The 21,245-nt window shown below is 39.0% G+C and overlaps 1 protein-coding gene across 1 annotated transcript in view; it reads left to right on the top strand.

The window, feature by feature from the left end:
* Window positions 1-16,498, top strand: part of EFHB (EF-hand domain family, member B) — a 44,175-nt gene extending 27,677 nt beyond the window's left edge. The window contains exons 14-17 of the mRNA XM_010585911.1: window positions 14,160-14,339; window positions 14,406-14,489; window positions 14,828-14,894; window positions 16,204-16,498. Coding sequence (XP_010584213.1) covers window positions 14,160-14,339; window positions 14,406-14,489; window positions 14,828-14,894; window positions 16,204-16,498 — 626 coding nt within the window. The remainder of the gene's footprint in view (window positions 1-14,159; window positions 14,340-14,405; window positions 14,490-14,827; window positions 14,895-16,203) is intronic.
* The last annotated feature ends 4,747 nt before the right edge of the window (window positions 16,499-21,245 follow it).

The following is a 21,245-nucleotide window of genomic DNA, read 5'->3' as shown; positions in this document are numbered from 1 at the left end:
GGGGCCGGGGCCGTGGCCGTGTTCGTGTTTGCCGGGGCGAACGGTGTCGGGGAGAGGGTTCGCGTCGGCTGAAGCACAGCGTAAAGGATGCCCCTTCCTCTCTGCTGAATGTGAAGGGGGAACGCTGATTTGGGGGCGGGGGGCTCTGATATCGTGCATCCGTTCTGGTCCATATAACCTCGTTCTCCGAGAGAAATGAAATTCAAGAATTGCGGACTGTTGTAATGTCTAGATAAATACCTCACCACACTTTCTCCCCTGCTGTACACCTGTGTTATTAATCATGATTTTTGTCGTGTTTGTATGACTTGATTTCAACGTACCGATTTAAGCAGGTAACAGATTTTCAGTCAAGTTCAATAAGCATTGAACCAACGTGCAAAGGCTTGTGCAGATGAACCTGGGAATATTTTTCTCTGTGAGGGTTACCACGTTTGTATCTATAGTAGCCTGTGTTTATAGCTCAGAAATCTTCAGGAAACAGCACATTTTATCATTGATGCAAACAATAATGCAAAGTTATATAAAAAAATCTTGTCCCTTTAATGGCAAGTTTGTGCTTTGACATATGTAGCAGCCATTGGTGAATGGTTAGTATGTAGCAGCTACTGTAAATGGCAATTAAAATGGGAAAAAGGAAAAATCCTTAAAGGATCTCCAAAAGCCATGGCAGTATTGCAATAACAATTTACAATAACCTAACAATTATGGGAAAAGGTTCATTACTGAGTGCATGTATTAGAGAAATATTCATGTCCTGGGTGTTAATGTACAGGTTTTCATCAACCAAAAGGCCAAAAATTTTTTCGGTTTGTTTGTTTGATTGATTGATTTTTTAAAAGCATCAGTAATATAAAATGCTCTTGGACTAAAAGGATGGAAAAATTACTTTTAGAAATTTTATATGGCTATTCATATTTTACTACTGATACCCCTGGTAACAAACATGTTTTGAATTAAGCATTTGGCCGTATAATGCTTAAGTACGGGGTTTTCAGTAGTGGATCAATTACTCTGTTGCTCAAACACATACTGGTAAAGCATTTTCTGTTTCATTCTCATATCCTTTCAATGCTTAACTTGCTTCATGGTAAAATATACCCCAATTCACCTAGTAACAGATTTGCTCTAAATATCTGCCCCCAGGAACTGTTGGAGAGCAGGGGAGCAGAGCTGGGGAACGTCACATTTCCAGCTCCTCAGTTTGAGCTGTATTAAAAGCTATCAGTCTTTCTCTGTAGAAAGCAAAATTAAACCAAAACAAACTGAGCTGAAAATCAATGAAATTGTTCCTGTATTAAGCAAAATGTGAGACTATATAATTTTTTTCTCTTAAATCCTCACCTGACAAATTTCTTTTTCAGATAAAAACCCAGAGTCTAAGCCAAAAGATATCTTTCTGTAAGGTCACAGAGATGGGGGGAGGAAATAGAAAAACTCTCATGTGTTCAAAAGGACTATTTTTTTTTTTTTTTGCCTTTTAAGTACTGGAGATTTAACCTGCTTTCAATTTTTTTCTGGGACCACTTGAATTACTTTTAAGAGGTCTGATATTTCAAAGATAGGCTATCAGCATTTTCTAAAAGTTAAGGCCATTAGAGTTCCTCACAGAGTAACTAGAAATGTAGGCACTTACAGGCAGGAGATATTACAAGCAAAGTAATATGTCCTCATATTACTTTACCTGTAATCTTCCAGTGATTCATACTCTAACTTTGTTACAGGGTTCCTGAATTTAACTTCTGCTTTAAAAGAAGCAAGTCCAAAATTGGTTATGACACTCTTGTCTAATGACAAAGAAATTGAGCCAACATCTCAATTCTCCACTTGTGTATTACTTTTTCTGATTGATATAGGGGGAAATTAAGTCCTAGTCCTGATGTTGTCAGGTTGCCTGATGTTTTCTTTTTTTCTTAGTATTTTCTTAAAGGTTGGTGAAAATTCTAAAATTTCAGCTGGAAGAGCAACTACAACTGTAAGAATATTTTGACTCTGTTTGAATTTACCCTTAGGGTTGAATGGGAATCACGCTTTGCTTGCAAAAGCATTTCCTCTCCAGTGCCATCCAACAGCAAAACATTGCAGCCCTTGTAAAGAAGTCCCCATATGAGCAAGAGCTCTTGCCACTGGCAGTGCTGCAGAAAGTGATCATAGTGACACAGAAGTTGCTGACAGGCTGACACTGCATATTAATCTGTGGACAAAGGGTTCATGGTCAGACCGTTGTGCAAGTCACTTGAGCCGTGTTCCGTACTTTGTTCATTGTGTGGGCTTGTATGTGGAAATGAAATTATTTAATTAAGGGCTATTCACCTACCCACTGTTTTCTTATGGTAGTTGAAAATTATTTCAAGTGCTTTCCTAAGTAGAACTGATTAGGTTAAATGGCAGTTATTTTCTTGGAACTAGCAAAAGTATGTCTTTCACTAATTTGTGCTGTTGAGTTCATTCACTGCCTAAGCTTTCATCTCTGACTATAATGTTAGAACTCCAAACTGATGCTGAATTTTGGTTCTTCCCTTTTTCTGCAAACTCTCATTCTTGACATCTATCCCAAAGTTCCTACTATGGTCTCATGACGAAGGCTTCTCTTTACAAGTCTTTCCTCCCAAAATACTCTTGTAATTTCACTTTGCTTTCTCTCCTGGAACCACAGTCTTACCGTTTTACTAAAGACTTTTCTTCTTCTTTCCTTGAGTCCATCTTGCATCAGATTCCTTTATCTTGTCCTCTGAAAGTATTCTGAAGCCTCTCTTCCCTAATCGCTTTAACATAATCTTCCACTGTATCATCTCCTCACCTCTTTGTTCCATTTAAAATGATGCAAATAAAATCACTGGACAATGATTGTACACTGAACAGTGTCCCATTGTTCTTTTTCATGTCTATCTCTAAATCCTTTGATCTTTTCCGTGAAGTTTAAGCGTAGCTTTTTGTCAATGAGGCTAACCCAGTCTGGTAGTTTGCCCTTTTTACATCTCTCTGATGCTTGCTTTCCTTTACTCCTTCCTTTACTTGTGTTAGCCTGTTGTCTAATGCTGTGACTACTCCCACTACTATTTTTATGTGTGTCGTAGTTTAACCCCAGCCAGCAACTAAGCATCACGCAGCTGCTCACTCACTCGCCCCAACCCAGTGGGATGGGGGAGACAATTGGGGAAAAAAAGTAAAACTCATGGGTTGAGTTAAGAATGGTTTAATAGAACAGAAAAGAAGAAACTAATAATGATAATGATAGCACTAATAAAATGACAATAGTAATAATAAAAGGATCGAAATATACAAGTGATGCACAATGCAATTGCTCACCACCTGCCGACCAATGCCCAGCCAGTTCCCGAGCAGTCATCCCTCCTCGCCCAACTCACCCCACTTTCTATACTGGGCATGACATCACATGGTATGGAATACCCCTTTGGCCAGTTTGGGTCAGCTGTCCTGGCTGTGTCCTGTGCCAATTTCTTGTGCCCCTCCAGCCTTCTTGCTGGCTGGGCATGAGAAGCTGAAAAATCCTTGAATTTAGACTAAATATTACTTGGCAACAACTGAAAACATCAGTGTGTTATCAACATTCTTCTCATACCTAACTCAAAAACATAGCACTATACTAGCTACTAGGAAGACAATTAACTCCATCCCAGCTGAAACCGGGACAAGGCTTTTCCCCATCATATTCTTGACACAAAATCTATCTTACTGTGTACCAAATAGATTCCTTCCCTACACTTTGATCCTTCTCTATACTTTGATCCTTCCTTCCTTAAAATGCAGATACACCTGTTGTTTTCCAGCAGTGAAACATTTTAAAGATACCTGAAGTACTTTATTAAAGAGACCTCCAGTCCATGGGCTGCATCTGACCCCATGTGTGTGTCATGTATGCTGAGAGGTCCTTGAGGAGGGAACTGGACCTTTCTCTCTCTGTGGATAGGCATGGATGGTGGTGAAAGTCAAGTGACAAAGTCAGTTCCGAAAAAGGTTGGGATCTGAACTACATTGTCTTAGCATAAAACTACAGGTAGTACAGGGTTCAAAGACTATGAGGAAAGGTAGATTTCTGAATTGCATACATCAGAGCTGGTCAGAGCTAGAAGTTGCTGCCTCTCACAGATGTTTACACTGATGCTTTCAGTTAAATCCCCAAATTGGCATGAGTCAAGAGGCGGACTTCAAAAATACTAAGAGACTTCCAGTCAGCTAGTAAGCTACATGGGGCAGCAAATCCCAGATGCCAATAACCAGAAATGCCCAAATTCAGGGGAATACAGGAGTGAGAGATGCTGCCAACCACTTCTTCAAGAAGCAGTATTTTCCAGCTCTGACTATCTACCTCTATGATTAATGTTGAAGTTGGAAAAGTAAAGTTAAATTAGACTTGACCCTGAAAAATTTGCCAATTGTGGCACTGTTTGCTTTAGACAAATGTTAAAGTACAGGACACTCATGAAAGGTATGTCTTCAAAAATTAGTAGCTATATGCGTATGTCCTTCTTCAAAGGAAAAAACTGAGAAATACTTCTCTCATTGCCAGTGGTATTGACATTACTACTATTATATACTTTTAGCACAAAGGAACAAAATAGAGTGATGTTTTATGTGATTTAGTGAAGACAAATACCAGTTGTAAGTTACAATAATAGTAGGGTACTGATCTGAAATTTCCAGTTTCAGAACATTTTCTCTTCTCTACTTGGGACAGGGGGGGTTTGTGTGTGCGTGCACGTGTTTGCAGGTTGGCAAAGAAGATTTAAACTCTTTCCTATGAGTTATCATTAATTCTGTTACCTGCTGCTTCCAGCTGCTTCAGCCTTTGAAATTGAAGCAGGATAGTGCAGAAATGATTCTTTCATTGCCTGTGCTTCCAGGCTTTGCTGGTTTGTTAAGGATCATTTTTAGTAGTTGAATCTATGCGCTATGACAGTTCTGCCATTGAGCATCGACCTCTGACTCTAACATCACTTCTATAGGTATAAAGCAGGAAAAACTCCACGTGGATACAAAAGTGAATAACTAATGCAAGGAGAAACAGACCCTATGTACAGACTGAATATAAGTATTTGTGTAACTGAGTGCAACTGGTATTGGGCTGAAGTCGAAGAAAATATAATTTAAAGTGTATATGTTATTAGATGTGAGTCAAGTGGAACTTAAGTGCACATAGTGCTGAAGCTGGCATTTCTCCCTTCTTACTGTGGCTTTTGGACTAAACACAATGATGAAGTTGAATAAAATATGTGGGATTTGGGTGCTTAAACTGCATACCAAAATAATGAAGTAATTAAGTAATTGAGCTCATGCTTTTGTAGTGACTGCTGGAGTGACCGATGCTTCTCTGTCTTGAGGGTGGTTGAACTATGGGACATGCGAGGCCCTCATTGATCTTGCTTTGTGAAGAGTGTTATCTGCTTTGTCTAATACAGTGTCTAAAAAATCTGATGTATATTTTGTATGTGATTTGACAGACAACAAAAATGGAATAAGCCAGACATCTGTGCCCAAGAAAAAGAGGGAGAAAATGGCTATTTTTCAAAATGATTTGTGGCTAATTTCCCCCAGAGAAAAAAATAAAGAAACCCCAGAAACCCAGTGAAAGGTACTAGATATTTTTGCATTTCATCTCCATTAAAATACTTTCAAGCAACTTCTGCTGTTGAGATCTCTGCATGGCATTTCCTTTAGGTTTTAACTACCCAAACACAGCAAGCAGCATCAACAGATGCAGTGGACTAAGATTAGTATTAATCCACAGGTGTAAATGCTGTTCCTGAGACAACCTTAGGAAACTATTATCTATTTTGATTTCTTTAATGCCCATTTTGTTTTACATGTAACTGCAGTGATGCTTCTTTACTTGCAGTTTTCCAATCAAGCTCTAAGTTTCTTTTAGAAATAGTTAAATAAACTTACAGGCTGGCTGCAATACTTTATGCTGTCTCTAGCCACCTCCATTTTTACTATACTCTTCTTATTTTTTTCACTGTTCTTCAAAGCTACATGCTTTAATTCAAATACAACATATTTTTGTACTTGAATTACTCATTTACTAATTGCTAGATAAGGTGAAATTGTCAGAAAATATAGTCTCTGTAAGTATGCTTTTTTTTCTTAAAGACAGATGTTATTGCTAAGTCTTCACAATTTTAAATGGTAAAGAAAGCTATATTTACTGTACTTACCCCATTTTTTTAAAGCCTTAACAAAAATATGTTTATTGGTCTATATGTCTGGGGTTGATGCATGTCCAAGAGGTGAAAAAAACCTTTAAAGTAAATGGAAAAGTTTTAGTACTTCAAATATACTAACATATACTGGGTTTACATTCTAGTTACTCAAATTTCATAAATATAGGAAATTTAGAACAAAAATTAACAGCATAGAGAAATTAGTAATTTTCAGCATAATCTTGTGTAGTAAGATTCTGATTTTTATTTTTAGGTCTTTATTATATCAAGATAAACATATCTTTACATTCATAAATACATAACCTCATAAAATTTGTCTAGACTTAAAGGACAATTTGGTAGAGCACCATCTTTTTTCCCATGAAACAGTGTTTTCTGCAGTGAAAGTTGTGTTCAGGTGTTACTTGTGACTGCGTAATAGAATACAAAGAGAGATTATCTTGTATGTGAAATGTGTTAGTGAAATGGGAAAGAAGGAAAGCATCGATACAGGAGTGGAGAAGCTGATTCAGTCTTCCCTTTCACACACAAATTATATTTTACTGTAGCTAACAGTGAAAGGAGCACAAAATATTTTTGCTGTATCACTCTTCCTCATACCTGTTCAGGGAAATAGAGACCATGAACAGGCAGTGTTGGGCCAGCTTTGGTAGATGAGAATTCTAAATGGAAAGTAAAAGTGCTTATTTAGTGTGTTTTTTACAGTTAATGGTCACTTTCAAAACATGACTTCATCTTTTTGTAAAGCAACCAGCTTGATTAATAGAAATTATTGCATATTTCTGCTGGTTTAGGCCAATCTTACTTTCTCTTTTCTAAAACCCCGTATTCCCGTCCAGTCTCTTTTGTTCTTTCTGCCTAGGTGTGTGTACTTTAACTGCACTGGGACACTCTGTCAGGGTTTGAATAGCCTGCCCTCAGCCTGAAAGGGAATACAGTAATGTCTTTCACCTGGGAAGAGTCACAGCTGCTCATATTAACTGAAAATAAAACTCAGATGAGAAGATGAGTACAAGAAAAAAAGCTTTTCTCTCCCCACACCCCCTTGTTTCTCCACTGCACAATTAGGTTGGGATTGTATTCAGGTGTTGCTAATACCACCTGCTATTGTGTTTCTGTGGGGGAAAGGGTAGAGAACTCCTTAATCTTTGTAGTAGGGCAGAACTAGGCTTCTGCTTTTCCTTGGTCTGCTGATTTTGCCATTTTGTGGTGGGATCCCAGCTAATGCTGTGATGATTTCATGTTGAGATGGAATGAGAAGAGGTATGTGATGGTATTCGTGGTGTTGTTAATTCTTGGGTTATGTGGTTTGTTTGCTTTTGTTCAAGCCGCAGTCCTAGAGATAAATGAAAATTTTACTTCTGACATTTTTTTTCTTTAAATAAAAGCTCCTTTAATTCTTATGGCTTTAAAGAAATATTTGAAAGGGTTACTAGAATCTACTGTGTAGATAGAGGATGGAGCTATTTTTCCTAACTCCTAGCACTAATTGGTGATGTTTTTATAAAATATACCATGAAGTTTTTCAAACTGGGGGAATAACCCTTGAAGCTGGGATATAAAAGTGAGGTAAAGGCCTGGAACTTTGGGTTCAAGTATGTGTATTTCTTTGTTTCTCCTTTCCCACTGGGACCCAAGAAGCTGCTTTAACAAACATCAAAACAGACTTTATCAAAACTTATTTCTGTTTGTTCTCCTTGGAAGTTTTGTTTGTTTACTGTCAATGTTTCTGAAATTCTTCTCTTGGTGCAACACATTCTCTGCAACCTCATACCCCCAGTGGCAGTACAAAAGGCTAGCATCTGGATTTCATAGGGTTTTCTATCTGCTTTATATTTTCATGGATGTGAATTACTATATGATGCTCAGAACCATACAGAGAAGGATTGTCTTTATCCAAAACAGTTACTATATATGGATCGGTAAGGTTATGTGAATTTTCAGTATGCTTTAATTACCTACATAGATATTCCTGGTGTGTGTACCTGAAAGGTGGCTGCTTTCTGTTGTAAGGAAAGTGAAGCAAGCTACCTTTCCAGGTGGTATCAGGTGGTAGGAGTAACTTGTCAGAGAAGCGCAGTACAGGTGTTGCAGTGTAGCTTCAACATCTCCCAGCACTGGATTTTCTCTCTAGGAAAGACTTATATAGCTGGGTGGAAGATGGAGTGGAATAACAAATTAGAGGGTTTTGGCCCTGTCCTTTCTGATGTGCAAAAGCAATGCTGGTAGTAATCTATTAGAGATCTACCTTAGGTGTGTGATAACTGCTGGGTTACAAATCCTCTGCGCTTAAGTGCTGTCCAGGTTAAGAATTTGGTTCTGCTTGCAGTGATACTGGTTATAAACAGGCTGTAAACTATCATAAGCTAAAAGATTTAAGCAAGTTGTCAAAAAGATAAGAGTAGGGCTAATCCTTAAATCTAGCTAAAAACAAAAGCATGAAAAGCATGGTACAAATGTTGATTATGGCTTGACTGGTACAGAATCAGACAATGCTGCTGTCCTCAGTGGTATCCTGGATGAGGAGGAATTCAGCTGTACAGAATGATGACAGTTTGTGATTTTTCAGTGCTATTTTTAGAGATGGAGGATGCATGACAACTCATTATTTAGTGCCTATGAGCTTAGTGTCCAGCCTCCATATGTTTAGGAGATTTGAGTACTGGTTATTCAGCTAAAGAAAATGGACTGTAATTCTTGAACTGAATGGCCATGCTGGCTTTTCATAAACCGTTGAAAACATTCATATCATGAAAATGGTGAACCTGTTATGAATAAATGTATATAGAACAGAAGGTGCTCAGACCTTTTTTTAGCTAGTAATGACGAGGAAACAGTAAACACATGAATAAAAGGTGATTGCAGAGCATTCTCTAGATGAGGATGCAGAAATTCAGCTGTTCCTTAATTATTTTCATTTTGTCCTTCTAACACCAGACATTTTTCACCAAGAATGAATGTTTTGGCTAATGTCACTAACTGTCTTAGGTTTTAAATCCACATGTACTGAATATTTTTTCCTCTTTCAGTCTAAAGGAAAAAAAAATAGTATTACTATTGGCTTCTCTAGATAAGAAAACTACAAAGAAGTTATTTTTAGTTCTTTTTGTGCCTCCTCCTCCAAAAGGGGTGGGGAGGGGCAGGAAAGAATGAAACTAGTTCCCAAATACTTAGTCTGAAGTGTTGTACCTGTTCTTATAACTAGCTTCCTAAAATGAACGACTGTAACTATATACTTTGTATTCTGAATTTTTTTCCTTTTTTTTTTTTTTTTTCTCAGAAGAAAAAGATGAGAAATCCTTTCTTGTAACTTTTTGTTTTGTTGAATTCTATTCTCGATTTTTGGCTATTGCTAGTTTTTATTTGATGCTTCAGAGGAAAAATGATGTCATGCTGCTGCGATAAAACTTGTGATTTGGCAGTTCTTCCTTTGTGTTCCATGAGGCAGAAGAGAATAGGATGAAATGGCTTATTCCCCTTTCATTGCACATAGGTGCACGGGAAAGACAGGCAGCCGTTGCTTCATGCAAAGGAATCTCCTCTAAGGGCAGGGCTGTTGTACCTTGCCTATCAAGGAATAATCCCTGTATCCTCCGTTCAGGTTCTACAGATGTTAATTATGCACAATGGCTCCTAAACCTCTGGACTGTGTCTTTGTACCCAATTCAGTCCCTAGGGCCTGACCCTTACATTTCAAAAATATTTCCTGCATGAATGACACCATGAAGAGAACACTATGACCACTTTATTTTTCCCTACCATTTATGTGTACTTATGTCTCTTAGAAAATTAGCTCTGATGAAGCTAACCAAAGCTTACTAAATAAAAAGGTAGCAAAAGGCATTGCTCCTCTAAAATGGAGGAGGTTGTACAGATGGGAAGCAGTGTTGTTGACTAATGCACTGCTTAAACAGGATTGTGAGGTGTGCTTTTTTTGTTAGGTATGTCTTGGATATTTCAGTGGTCACTATTAAAATACTAACTGAACTTCTGACATTCCTTGAGGTACTTATCCTGTCCTCATAGCCTGGAGTCAAAGGTGCTGATATCTGTCTCCTAAAACTTGGTAGACCTTCATTCCCCCAGTGATTTGTGTAAGGTCACATTGAATAGTGGGTGATAATCTGGGGAGTTCATTCTGGGATCTTCTGAACTACAGCTTGGAGTCCAAGTTGCTGAGCTATTCTTTTTGCAGTAAAAGAGGAATACTGACAAGATAAGTATTGAAACAGTCCTAAAAATAAAGGTCAGTGTTTTTACATTTGTACTCAGGAAAGAAAATCTGCCTAATGTTTCAAAGGTAGAAACAGTTGTGGAAATTTTAGCGGAACCGTTGCAACAGTAATTAAAATGCTACTGAAAAAAATACTGAGAAACATCCACGTTCTATACTGCATCATGTTGTTATCTGGAATTTATGTACTTTGAATAAAATTATCAGCTCTGTTTGGGGTTTTCAGATTAGTCAGGTGGTTGATCAACAACACTTCAAGGAACTGAAATTGTTCTTCTTCTCCATCTTCCTTCGTTCATCTAAAGATGGTGCAGTAAAAGAATGAACTGATCTGGTGCAAGTTACAAGTTGGTTTTGTGTTTTGAAGCTGCTAACAAAGAAAAGAGCAACTGCAGTGCAAAAATCTACTGCTATTGGGGAAATGAGGAAACTGAATAATCTTAGCTTGTCTCCCCTGACAAATTCAGAAATCAGTAGAATATTACTTTGATCAACACTTAAGCCACTAAATTATCCTTATGATTCATGCACCGTGGTATATGATTTAAAGTAGCAGAATATGTTAGCCAAAACCTGTTTAAATCTTTGCTCTTGGGGAAAGGAGTGGAAAAAATAATTTGCTGCAATGCTAAAGAGATTTAGAGTAGTATTTTGCATTTCTTCTGCTATCTTCTTTGCCTTAGATGCTTAAAATGATTTCTCAAGACAAATTTAAATGCTTTAAGCGAACATTAGAGACTGTCTGCTCCAAAGTTTGTAGGGTTTTTTTTTTGTTGTTGTTTGTTTTTTTTTCTGTGTGGCCTTCAAAGTGCTTTAGGAATTTTACAGAGGGCTATTGGAAAAGGGAGCTTGCAGTGTATTGAAGGAAGCAAGTGGTGGCCATGCTCTGGTGGCTGTGCCTTCTTGTCAGCGATATGGACTGGTACTTGTGTCCTCTTTGAGGATTGTGGGTGTGTTGTAAAGGTGGAGGTCAGCAGGTATATCATCCAGAAATTATTTCTGAGAACTCCTGTGGCTTGCTCAGCAGCCTCAGGAGAGAGAAGTAGGCATAGAATTATAGAATCATTTAGGTTGGAAAAGACCATTTATGTTGGAAAAGACCTTTAAGATCATTGAGGTCAACTGTAGACCTAACACTGCCAAGTCCCCGCTCATCCAGGAAAATACAGGTGCTAGAAATCACAAAATACTAGAGTGAGACTGTGACGGTCTATCTCCAGTTTATATCCCTTTTTCTCTTTCTTCCATGTAATGTTATTTGTCACTGAAAAAATAACTTTTACAAGTGGAAAAAATGTAATCTTTGCCAGCGCTTTCAGCAGTCTGACACAAACTTTGTACAAAAGAAAAATAGCAGTTGAAACTAAAGTGTGTGCAAGCAGTAGCACTTGCTTAGTGCTGCTATCTCTTTTTTTTTTTTTAATATATAGTTCACCTGTGCAAGGCAAGGTTGACCATGGAGTTCTTTGTGCAAAACAAAATTTCTGGTAGAACTACACAATCCTTTACTTGTACTAAATAATTTGAGTGAGAATAGGAAACGAAAGTGCTGTCATTCTAAGTACCTTTTCTCTTTAAGTGTATCACTAATAAGCCTTCAATTAAGGTGTTGAAGAATTCCAATTGCCTTTGTTTGCTTTAGTATGGTGCCAATGTTTGGGTTTTTTTTCTTCATGTGATAGGCTTTGGTTACCTGAACAGTCCCCTTCTAAATTAAATGGATGCACTTTTGTTTGTAGTTGCTTTTTTTTTTTTTAAATAAGGAGGCTGATATAAAGAGAGCTCAGTATACCCTTCTCCACCCTAACTTAGATTTGTACAAGTAACTTGTTAAGTGTTATGAAGTTATCTAGATTTTTATAAGAGATTTCTGCATTTTTACTTTCTCATGTTAATTCCTTAAGCCAATATAAGACCAAAAAAAAAAATCCCAGAATTTTTCATAATATTTTGCAGTATACTTTATTAAAGTCAAAACACAGACTTTAAGTTTCATAATAGAAAAAGTGTTTCACTGACAACACTTTCTGTAAAAAAAAAAAAAAACAAACAACAAAAACAAACCACCACCAAAAAACCCAAAACCACAAACCAACCCCCCCCCCGCAACCAAACCAACCAACCAAAAAAAAACCCCCAAACAAAAAAACCCTAAAAGAACAAAACATCCAACTCTGAACAGATGACAACTTCCAGGGAGCAAAAGGGGGCAAAAAATTCTCTGGCCGTATTTAGCAGCTAGTAGTTTCAAAGACACCATTTCTCTACTGAGACCTCTTACAAATGTCTGGTAAAGTAAGCAGCTATTGTAAAGTGTGTTCCTTCAGCCATGGAAACATGCTCGCCAGTTCCCTCGCCAGTGAAAGAGGAGGAACTTGTGTACTTGTGACTCAACTGTTGCACTTCAGTGTAAATTGATGTCCACTGTGGGTCTCTGGCTAAGACAATATGCTGTGAACTGGGACAGCTGGGCCCTGAGTGTTTATTCTCTTTATTCACTCCTGATACGAGGACAGCAACTGTGAGGAGTGAAGTATGGGATAAACAGCTGCAGATAATAACACAATAAACTACCACAAACATGTTTACCAGTTTGCTGCATCCGTAATGTTCATATTTCTAGTATTCAGTGGGAAGGGTAGTTGTATGTTAACGTCTATCAAACAGACATCTTTGCAGGGTTGTGGAAACTTTTCAACCACTATTATTAAATCTTTTCTGAATGTTCACAGAGAAATTCTACTAAGAACTGCTACAAAAATTAATATTCCTTGTGATTTTTCTTTTAAATAAAAATCTCATAAGTCTGGGGAAGTTCCAGGAAATGGGAAGAGAAGCTAAGGTCTCTTCAGCACTTAAACAAAATAGACAAAATAACCTAGGTAACTGGGCTGGTTGCCTGGACACTAACACCAGGCAAGATGATTGAGACTGATACAGGATGCAATCAGACAGTAGTGTTAGCAAAGCTAATGCCAATCAGCACGGTGCTGTGGAAAGCAGGTTGCCGGTTGTATTTTCTTTTGAATCAGATTGGAAGTGCTAAAAGAGATGGTCTTCACTTAGGTTTATGTGTGACAGAGATTGGATGCAATGTAAATTTCCTAAAAGCTATGTACATGGAGACAGCAGATAGGAAACAAATTAGAATGATGTCAATGCATATAAAAGTAACTGTGTATGTGGAAGTATCCAGTTATGCAGATATTTTCTAATGGAATTATCTGAATTTGAACTTGGTCTTTTTTGTTGTTGTTGTTTTTCTTCTTTTTTTTTTTTTTGGAATGGGTATTGTGTTGTGGAAACAAAGTCATTGCTGTCGTAAAGGGGGGGTGGAAAAAATGACAAAAGCTGGTACTGTGTGCATCTGAGTTGGAGAGTGGAGAGTACTTGAAAGCTGTGAGGTTTTAGCATGTGGTGTATTAGCAATAATCATTGCTTAAGAAAGTATTTTTGGAGACTGAATACATGTGCTACACTGACAGAGGGGTCTCCAGGTGAATATATCTGTAAATGTGTTTATAAAAGCATCAGTGGCAAATATGTGATCAAATTTTCTTCTTATAAAGACATTGATGTTTTATTATTGTATGCATTGTGAATTGCCTTTTCCCTAGCGTGCGTAAGACACGGATCACCAGCATTATTAAGAATGCCTTTGTTCATTAGATGGCAATTAGTAGGTAACTGTTCAAACAAAGCACGCACTTATTTGCCCATGTAACTCACGTGTTCACTCACAGTACCCTTGGTGGAGCTGCAGCTGATGGGCCAACCCCAGCTGGATGCTCAGACGTGGAGGGATGTGTCTATGCCCTTTGCCAAGCAGCTGCTTGGAGAGTCCTTGGTTCCAGCAGGCGTGTGGGTATCCCTGTGGCTTCGTCCCTGCGTGGTCCGCTTTGCACAGCCCCTTGCTGATGCTAGTATGTGCTAGTGGCATCGTATGGGTTGAGCAGGACCTCGTGGCCTGAGTTTGTCACTCCTTGCAGATTTGATGGGACCATCAGTCTCTGGAGTTTATTACCGCTTTGGGAAACTGTCGCACTCTCCTTTCCCATTGCTTGTGCGGGAAGGTAAGCATGTGTTGTTTGCTTTCCAAAACCTTCAGCTGCACCATGTGTTTCATCTGCCTCTCAAAATTCAACACCACCTTTCTAAACAACTTTTATCGTGTTTAGAAAGGCTTGAAAACAAGCAACCCCCTCCCCCCCCCAAAAAGCTTCGGTGCCATTAACTGATGTTTTTGAGCAAACCCCAGTATTTTCTTGTGACTTTTGTTAAACAACAACAAAAATTTATGTATGCTGCTGGCAAATTGGAGATCTAATCTATATAGTTATATTTATGCTAAGAGGTACAAAAGCTTTCAGAAATATTGAAGCCGTAGTGCATATAACATTTTTCCTTTCAGAGAACAAGCAAAAGATAACTGTGGAGAAAGAAAAGTGCTGTATTCTTAATGAGAATATTGACTCATTGTTTGAGGGAAAATGTCTCAGTTATAAGTTACCTGTCAGTCCTTCCACTCTGTTTGTTTTTTTAAAAATTTTGTTCCAGATTCTCAGTCTCATCTCAAAATTGTTTTTTGAGTGGTTATTACTTGCAGACTGCCAAGTAATGATAATCCATCAAAAGCCATGTGAAACAGGTTGGTAGTATCCTAAATGGACTGCCTGAAAGAAATCTCTTCAAAATCTATGGCGACTGATGCATATAGGATCAGCTTTGTCAGTTCTTTGTGGACTGTGTAAAAAACCTTGCCGAAGGTGGTAGGTGTCGTGACTTTTCAGAAGCCGTTAAACCCTGTTTTAGTGGTTTCAGTTACTTTGTTCTAAATATATTGTTGAACATAGGGGGCTGAAATCTTGGCCAGAAACAGAGCTGTGTGGGTTTTGTTTTGATGACAAGTGACACAAAGAAGCTGCAGAAAACAAAGTGTGCAGTCAAACAAGCTGTAAAAATGGTCTTCAGAAAAAATTTTGAGAATGCCTTTGGGGTAAGTGCTGTCTGGAAAGAGCCTTGGAACTAGGGAAAAATAAGTTGTAGCATGCCTCTTTTTCCCTGAATGTGGAGGAATTTGGGCTCTGGTACTTTTTTTTTTTTTTTTTTCCGAATGAATTGGGTGAAGGAAATGACTGTACATAAACATCTTCCTCTGGAGGGAGGTAGGAATTATTTTCTGAAAACAATACAAATAAACTTTTGTGCAGCTCTAGAACAGATCAGATACAGCTGAGCTTTTCCAAAAATTGCAGGAGAGAGGGTGAACAAGATTGTTTTAACTTGTACTTCAGAGAAGTAAGAGTTACTTTCGCATAATAAGTACGTTACATATCCAGATTTATTCAGTATATAATGTCCATAAGCATCTTCAACTGAGCATTGATGTTTGAAGCTTTCACAGAGATCAGTGAATTGTAATTATATATTTCTGAGATATGGAACCAGGTTATACAACTGAGCCACAAGAGTCAGCTTAAAATATAGACAGCTTGCAAAAAATGCGAACGTCACAAGGCATGATTTAACCTACCTTGAAAATACTTGCTTTATTGTAATTTAAAGTGCAGGTGACAAACTGCAAAGACTAAAAAGTTGGTTTTACAGAAAACAAATTCAAGCTGCTTCTGTAATCTTTTCCCAGCACAGCTGATGTGGAAAATGCTGGTATTGCTTGTAGTTGATTTGATGTATCTTTGCTTAACTATTTATGATTACTGTTATAATTAGTATCTCCAGGAGTGTTGTTATAAACCGTATTACGTGGAAATAAATTGCTGATACCAGTCGTCGGAGCAGCACGAAACCGCCTGAACGCTTGCAAAGGGTTCTGCTGCCTGGCGAAGACCTGGCTAAAGAGGATGACCCCAAGGCCTTTCACTGTCAGGAGGAAGGCTGCGCTTCGTTAGCTGGGTCTGTCAGCTGCAAAGCTACTGTGGCCATCAGATGGTCGCAAGAGCAGCTGCAGCATCAGTGGCTGCCTCTTCCCCCCACAGCCCTTCGGACCTGCGCCCGCGGTAAGAGCGAATACAGCACGTACCGGTGCCAGGCGCTAGCGCCAGCTACTGCTATGACAAAATGACAGGTGACAGTTTGTGGTGGGTGACAGTCACGACCAATGGACCAAATGGGAGCTGCTACTTGTGAGCAGCTGTTCCGTGAGGCGGGAGAGACAATTGGCAGGCAGGATGCAGCAGATGACAGGGCTACCTTAATGTGCAGCTTCCTAGAAAATGGACCTATGTCGCTCTTCCAGGAAAAAAAACCCAACAAACCAAAGCCCAAACCAAAAAACTCCTGACTTAAAGGCAAATCTCTGCCTTTTTCAACTGCTGTAACGAGAGTTATAATATTTTCTCCTTCTGTTTATTGTAAAAAGTGCCCAATTTCATCAGGCCTCTGTTCTCCTTTTTCCTGAAATAAAGTTAACTGCAAACCTAAATGATGTTTTACTACATGTGAATATCAGAAATGTGGTACAAATCTGAATTAGAAATATTCATAGAAACCGATTAACAGGACCATATAAGCCTGCCTGCATGCATGCAACTAAATATTAGATGTTTAATTGAGAAAAATCCTCAGAACATCGGCTGCCTTTCCAAAACCACTCTAAAAAACACCTACCAACATTCAGTATGAAGTTTTTGTTTCATTTTGGTTTTTTCTGTTTGTTTTGGTTTGGGGTTTTTTGTGTTGTTTTTTGTTTTGTTTTGTTTTTTTTTTAAAGGGCATAAAGAGTGGGAGATATTGAGGAGGTGATTCATACCTAAATGACATTGAGGTAGATTTAATACGTACAGAAGTTCTTGCGGCTCAAGTCTTAAACAAATACCAGAGGCCAAACCTGTTGTAAGGATAAATGTGAGAGCTCCAAGGCAATCGGTTAAGTTATCACTTCTGATGTCCAGGGTGGATTTAACTGTTAAGGATACGGAGGTAACACTCTGTTACCCTCCAGTGGGGTGTGTTAGTCATTGTGTGAAAGGTGTACAGCTGCTTTTGACTTTTTAGGTGAAATGAGGTGGGTGAGGATGGTTGTGGTTTGACTGTGGCGCAGAAGCATCTGTGCACAGCACTGAGCAGGACTGATGAGTAGGGGTGAGGGAAGGGGGTGGATCTATCTTCTTCAGTAACTCCATGCCTGCGTAAAAGAAACTCTCTGAAATCTTGTAGATTGGAAATGCTGCCAACAGGAAAGAACTGGTCATTAAAGAAAATAATCCTTGCCTTTTGACGGCTTGTTCAGAATTTGTGCAGAAGATGAAGCAAAGCATCAAGTGTGCCTAAAAGGCAAGATAGATATTTTCTGTTGGCTGACATTTATTTTTATTTTTTTCATTAGAATGGTTTTAAACATCCATTTGCTCAGGATTTTGGGTGACATTATGTGTGTGTTTCATGTATTTATAAAAAGAGAGGAAAAAACAGATTTGCTGCTTGCTTTTTTTTGTGTGTGTGACAGGTAACCTTTAAATCTATCACTTCTGCCCAAGATTAACTCAGTAATGTCCTCATGGTGGTGAAGGCTCTGGAACATCTAAAGGAAAGAGGGATTGTTGAAATTCCACAAGCTCAGACTAAATACAGGGTCATAAAAATGTCTTCTGCATTGCAATTATGCATGTTCCTAGCTTAAACCATGATTTTCCAGTGGCTGAGAATGGTCTGGCTAATTTTAATAACACATTGAAGTGGGATATGGATGAGTAGCTGTGAAACTAGCACTACAATAGACTTGTTTTCCAAATATTTTTCTTCCAATTGGGAATGTGGCTATTCTCTACCATTTCAGATGTGGCTTCATATCTCACCTGACATAATTCTTCCTGTGTTTAAATCTGAAAAAAATTGGAGTCAGGCGTTGAAAGGATTGTGACTGATTACATAATTACTCTTATGATATTTGTAACTAGGATGATTTTTATCTGCCTTTTGCTGTCTGTACTTTAAAGTTGGTGGCGAGGGGGGATGTTAAAGGTCTCAGGCTACTGCTCCCTGTTGTCATGAAGTATTACAGATGTTGAGAAATTGCTACTAGAGCTAATAAATTCTCCTACTAAAGAATGCTGCTTCTCTCACACTTTTCTGTGTCTCAGGTCATTGAACCTCTACTGAGATCCAGGCCTGCCGGAAAATGGGTAGACTCCACGGTAATATGCTAAAGGGTTTGGAGGGACCCAAGAGTGGTCTTCCTGCACTGGCTGGATCTGCGAACTGTGCTAGGATGTTCAGCTGTGGAGATGTGCATTAATACAACTAAGGTCTGAGGGAATATTACCAGGATGTTATTTTTCCGCATGCCTCCTACAAAAGTATTCTTGAAAGATGTCTTGGGAAAATGGGCCGTAGAAGGAATGGACAGAATAAAAGGGTAACTCCAAGCCCTCAGGCTTACTCCTGAAAAATAGTGTCTGCCATCAGTGCTTCATTCCTGTAGCTTTAAAAAGAACAGGTCAGCTGTTGTTTCCTGGTCTTCCAGCTGAGGTGGTTATACCCAGGAAATGTGGGGACAGTGAATGGGTTTTAGTTGGTTGGGTTTTTTGTTGGTTTTGTTTTGTGTGGGCGTTTGGGGTGATTTTGGATTTGTGGGTGGTTTGGCTTTCTTTGGGGGAGGATGTGGTTTTTTTGGTTGGTTGGTTTGTTTTGAGGAGGGTGGTGTTCCTTTAAGGGATCACGATCCTGGAAGTCTCTTCTGTCCAGGAAGATTGTTTTCCTTTCAAGCTAACATAAGGGTGCAACTTTCCCTAAGAAGTGGTAGAATCTAAATTATAAATCAAGGAAAGACCCTCTTGATGCAGTGCCTCTGGTCTCTAGAAGAGTGAATGCCTGTTCAAATGTTCTTTTTCCCTAAATAGTTGATTGGTACAGTTATGTTATGCGAGTGATTGGAAATGCCTCATGGCTCTTTTAAGTTCCCTTCCCTATGGGAATAGATGAAGCCCAATGAGATGTTCCAATAGATGAGGTCACTGGAGAGAAAAGACCTGAGCAATGAATCAAGAGTAGTCCAGAAGCATTCGTGCATAACATAATTTCCATTTAAAATTTCTTCTCTCCTACTTTTTAATTGTACTTTGCTATTAACCAGTAAATATTACAGTTCTGTTTTCGTAGAATGTAACAGAGTCATTATACCTTCCAAAAGGAAGAAAAAGTATTTTAAAAGCTTGCTTCTAGTGCTTTAAGTACTGTGAAGTTTCTTCATGCCTGGAATTTATGCCAAAATACAGTGACTAATTATAAGTGTCATGTAATGACTGAACAGTTAAATTACAATTTGTTTTTCTGTGATGTAACTAATCATAGTTTAGTCTCCTTGTGCTGAGTAAAGACCAGTGTAACTTTCTGTGCTCTGTAGAGACTGTGATTAGAATCTCTCAGCTTTCTGTAAACCTTGCTCTTGGGATGTATTGTAAAAGCTATTAAAATATTAGTATTAAACCCAAATTACATAAAACTCTACTTCCTAACAGAATTCCAAGACTCACAATTGAACTTCCTCAAAAAAACCCCAAAACAACACTTGGGGGGGAGGGGATGAAGAAGGTAGCCTTTCCTTGTCGTCAGAGTCTACTCATCCACTGGCAAACACAGAGTAGCACAGCAGGCCCTGTAGGATGGGTAAGCAGGTTGCTGAGGTCTGGGCTAAAAGTGCTGAGACTTGTTTGTTGAGGAGGCCAGAGCAGTGCATAACAGGAAAGAACAGGGATGGATGTAACATGTGGCACACATCTCCAGCTGTGATTTGTGGAGTGCCTGGCCATTTGTCCTTGTAGGCTGACCTTGTAAAGCCTGGAAAGTGTTAAAGGAAAATATGTCATGCCCAGGTCCAACCAGTAGCAAGGCTGAAGATGTATTCCCAGCCAGCACAAAGACATGTATACGTGGCTGGCCATGCAGATCATGGACAGGCATTCAGGGTGCTCAGTATGAGCACAGACAGCACCAATAGCCTCATCTTCCTCTGTGCTCTGGCTGAGTAGGATGGAGGTCTGCTAGTGAGGATCCTGCCATCAGGATGAAGCTGTCTCTCCCTGCCTGCCCTTCTCCTGCTAACATTTCAGGGTGCATGGCATCTAAGATTCTGGGCTGGGAGGGAGCATGACTGGGATTTCAAAGATATACTTGCCCATTCCTGGAAGCTTTTACATTGGACCATGCCTGGGTTTAAAAACAACAAGAAAAAAAAAACTTATCAATAGGGCAAGAATTCTTCTCATCTCTTGTACCAATCTGAGGGTTGCTAACCATGAAAGCTGCAGTTATGTCTTGCAGATTTGCAAAAGAAGTGGGGAGGATGCCTGTGGGAGGCAGGGCCTCCATCCCATTGGGCTCACTGGCACTTGAGGGCTGGAGCTGGGACTTTCCTAGGTGAGTAGTCAACCCTCTAGGCTCTTATGCAAAAAGTGAGCAGCAGGTATGGGAATAACAGCTTAGCACCTGGCTGGAGGCAGACATCATTTTCTTGTGATCTTCTAGCGGGTTTCTATCCGAAGAGGACTGGGTCATTGCCTGCATGTTCCCATATTTGGTCAATGAACAAAAGGAATTGCCTGAATTAGGCAGGTTGAAGTTATTCAGAGGAAGATGGAAAGAAACCTCCTTCTCTTTGCTGACATCCTGCACCCCTCAGCCAGTGAACATCAGGCAGGCTGGGTTAGCCTCACTGCCATCTGTTTGATAGGCTGAGTTAATGTGCACATTTTATTTTTCTGTGTGGTTTTGGGGTTGTGGAAGTTTTTTTGGTTGGTTGGTTGGTTTGGGTTTTTTTTTTTTAGTGTATCCAGAGAACTGTTTTTAAATAGGATTTGGCTGTCCCAGCCCAT

This window comes from Haliaeetus leucocephalus, unplaced genomic scaffold, assembly GCF_000737465.1.
Source record: "Haliaeetus leucocephalus isolate CR32 unplaced genomic scaffold, Haliaeetus_leucocephalus-4.0 Scaffold135, whole genome shotgun sequence".
Lineage (NCBI taxonomy): Eukaryota > Metazoa > Chordata > Aves > Accipitriformes > Accipitridae > Haliaeetus > Haliaeetus leucocephalus.
The sequence above is the reverse complement of the archived record's forward strand: the minus strand, read 5'-3'. Positions and strand labels throughout refer to the sequence as shown.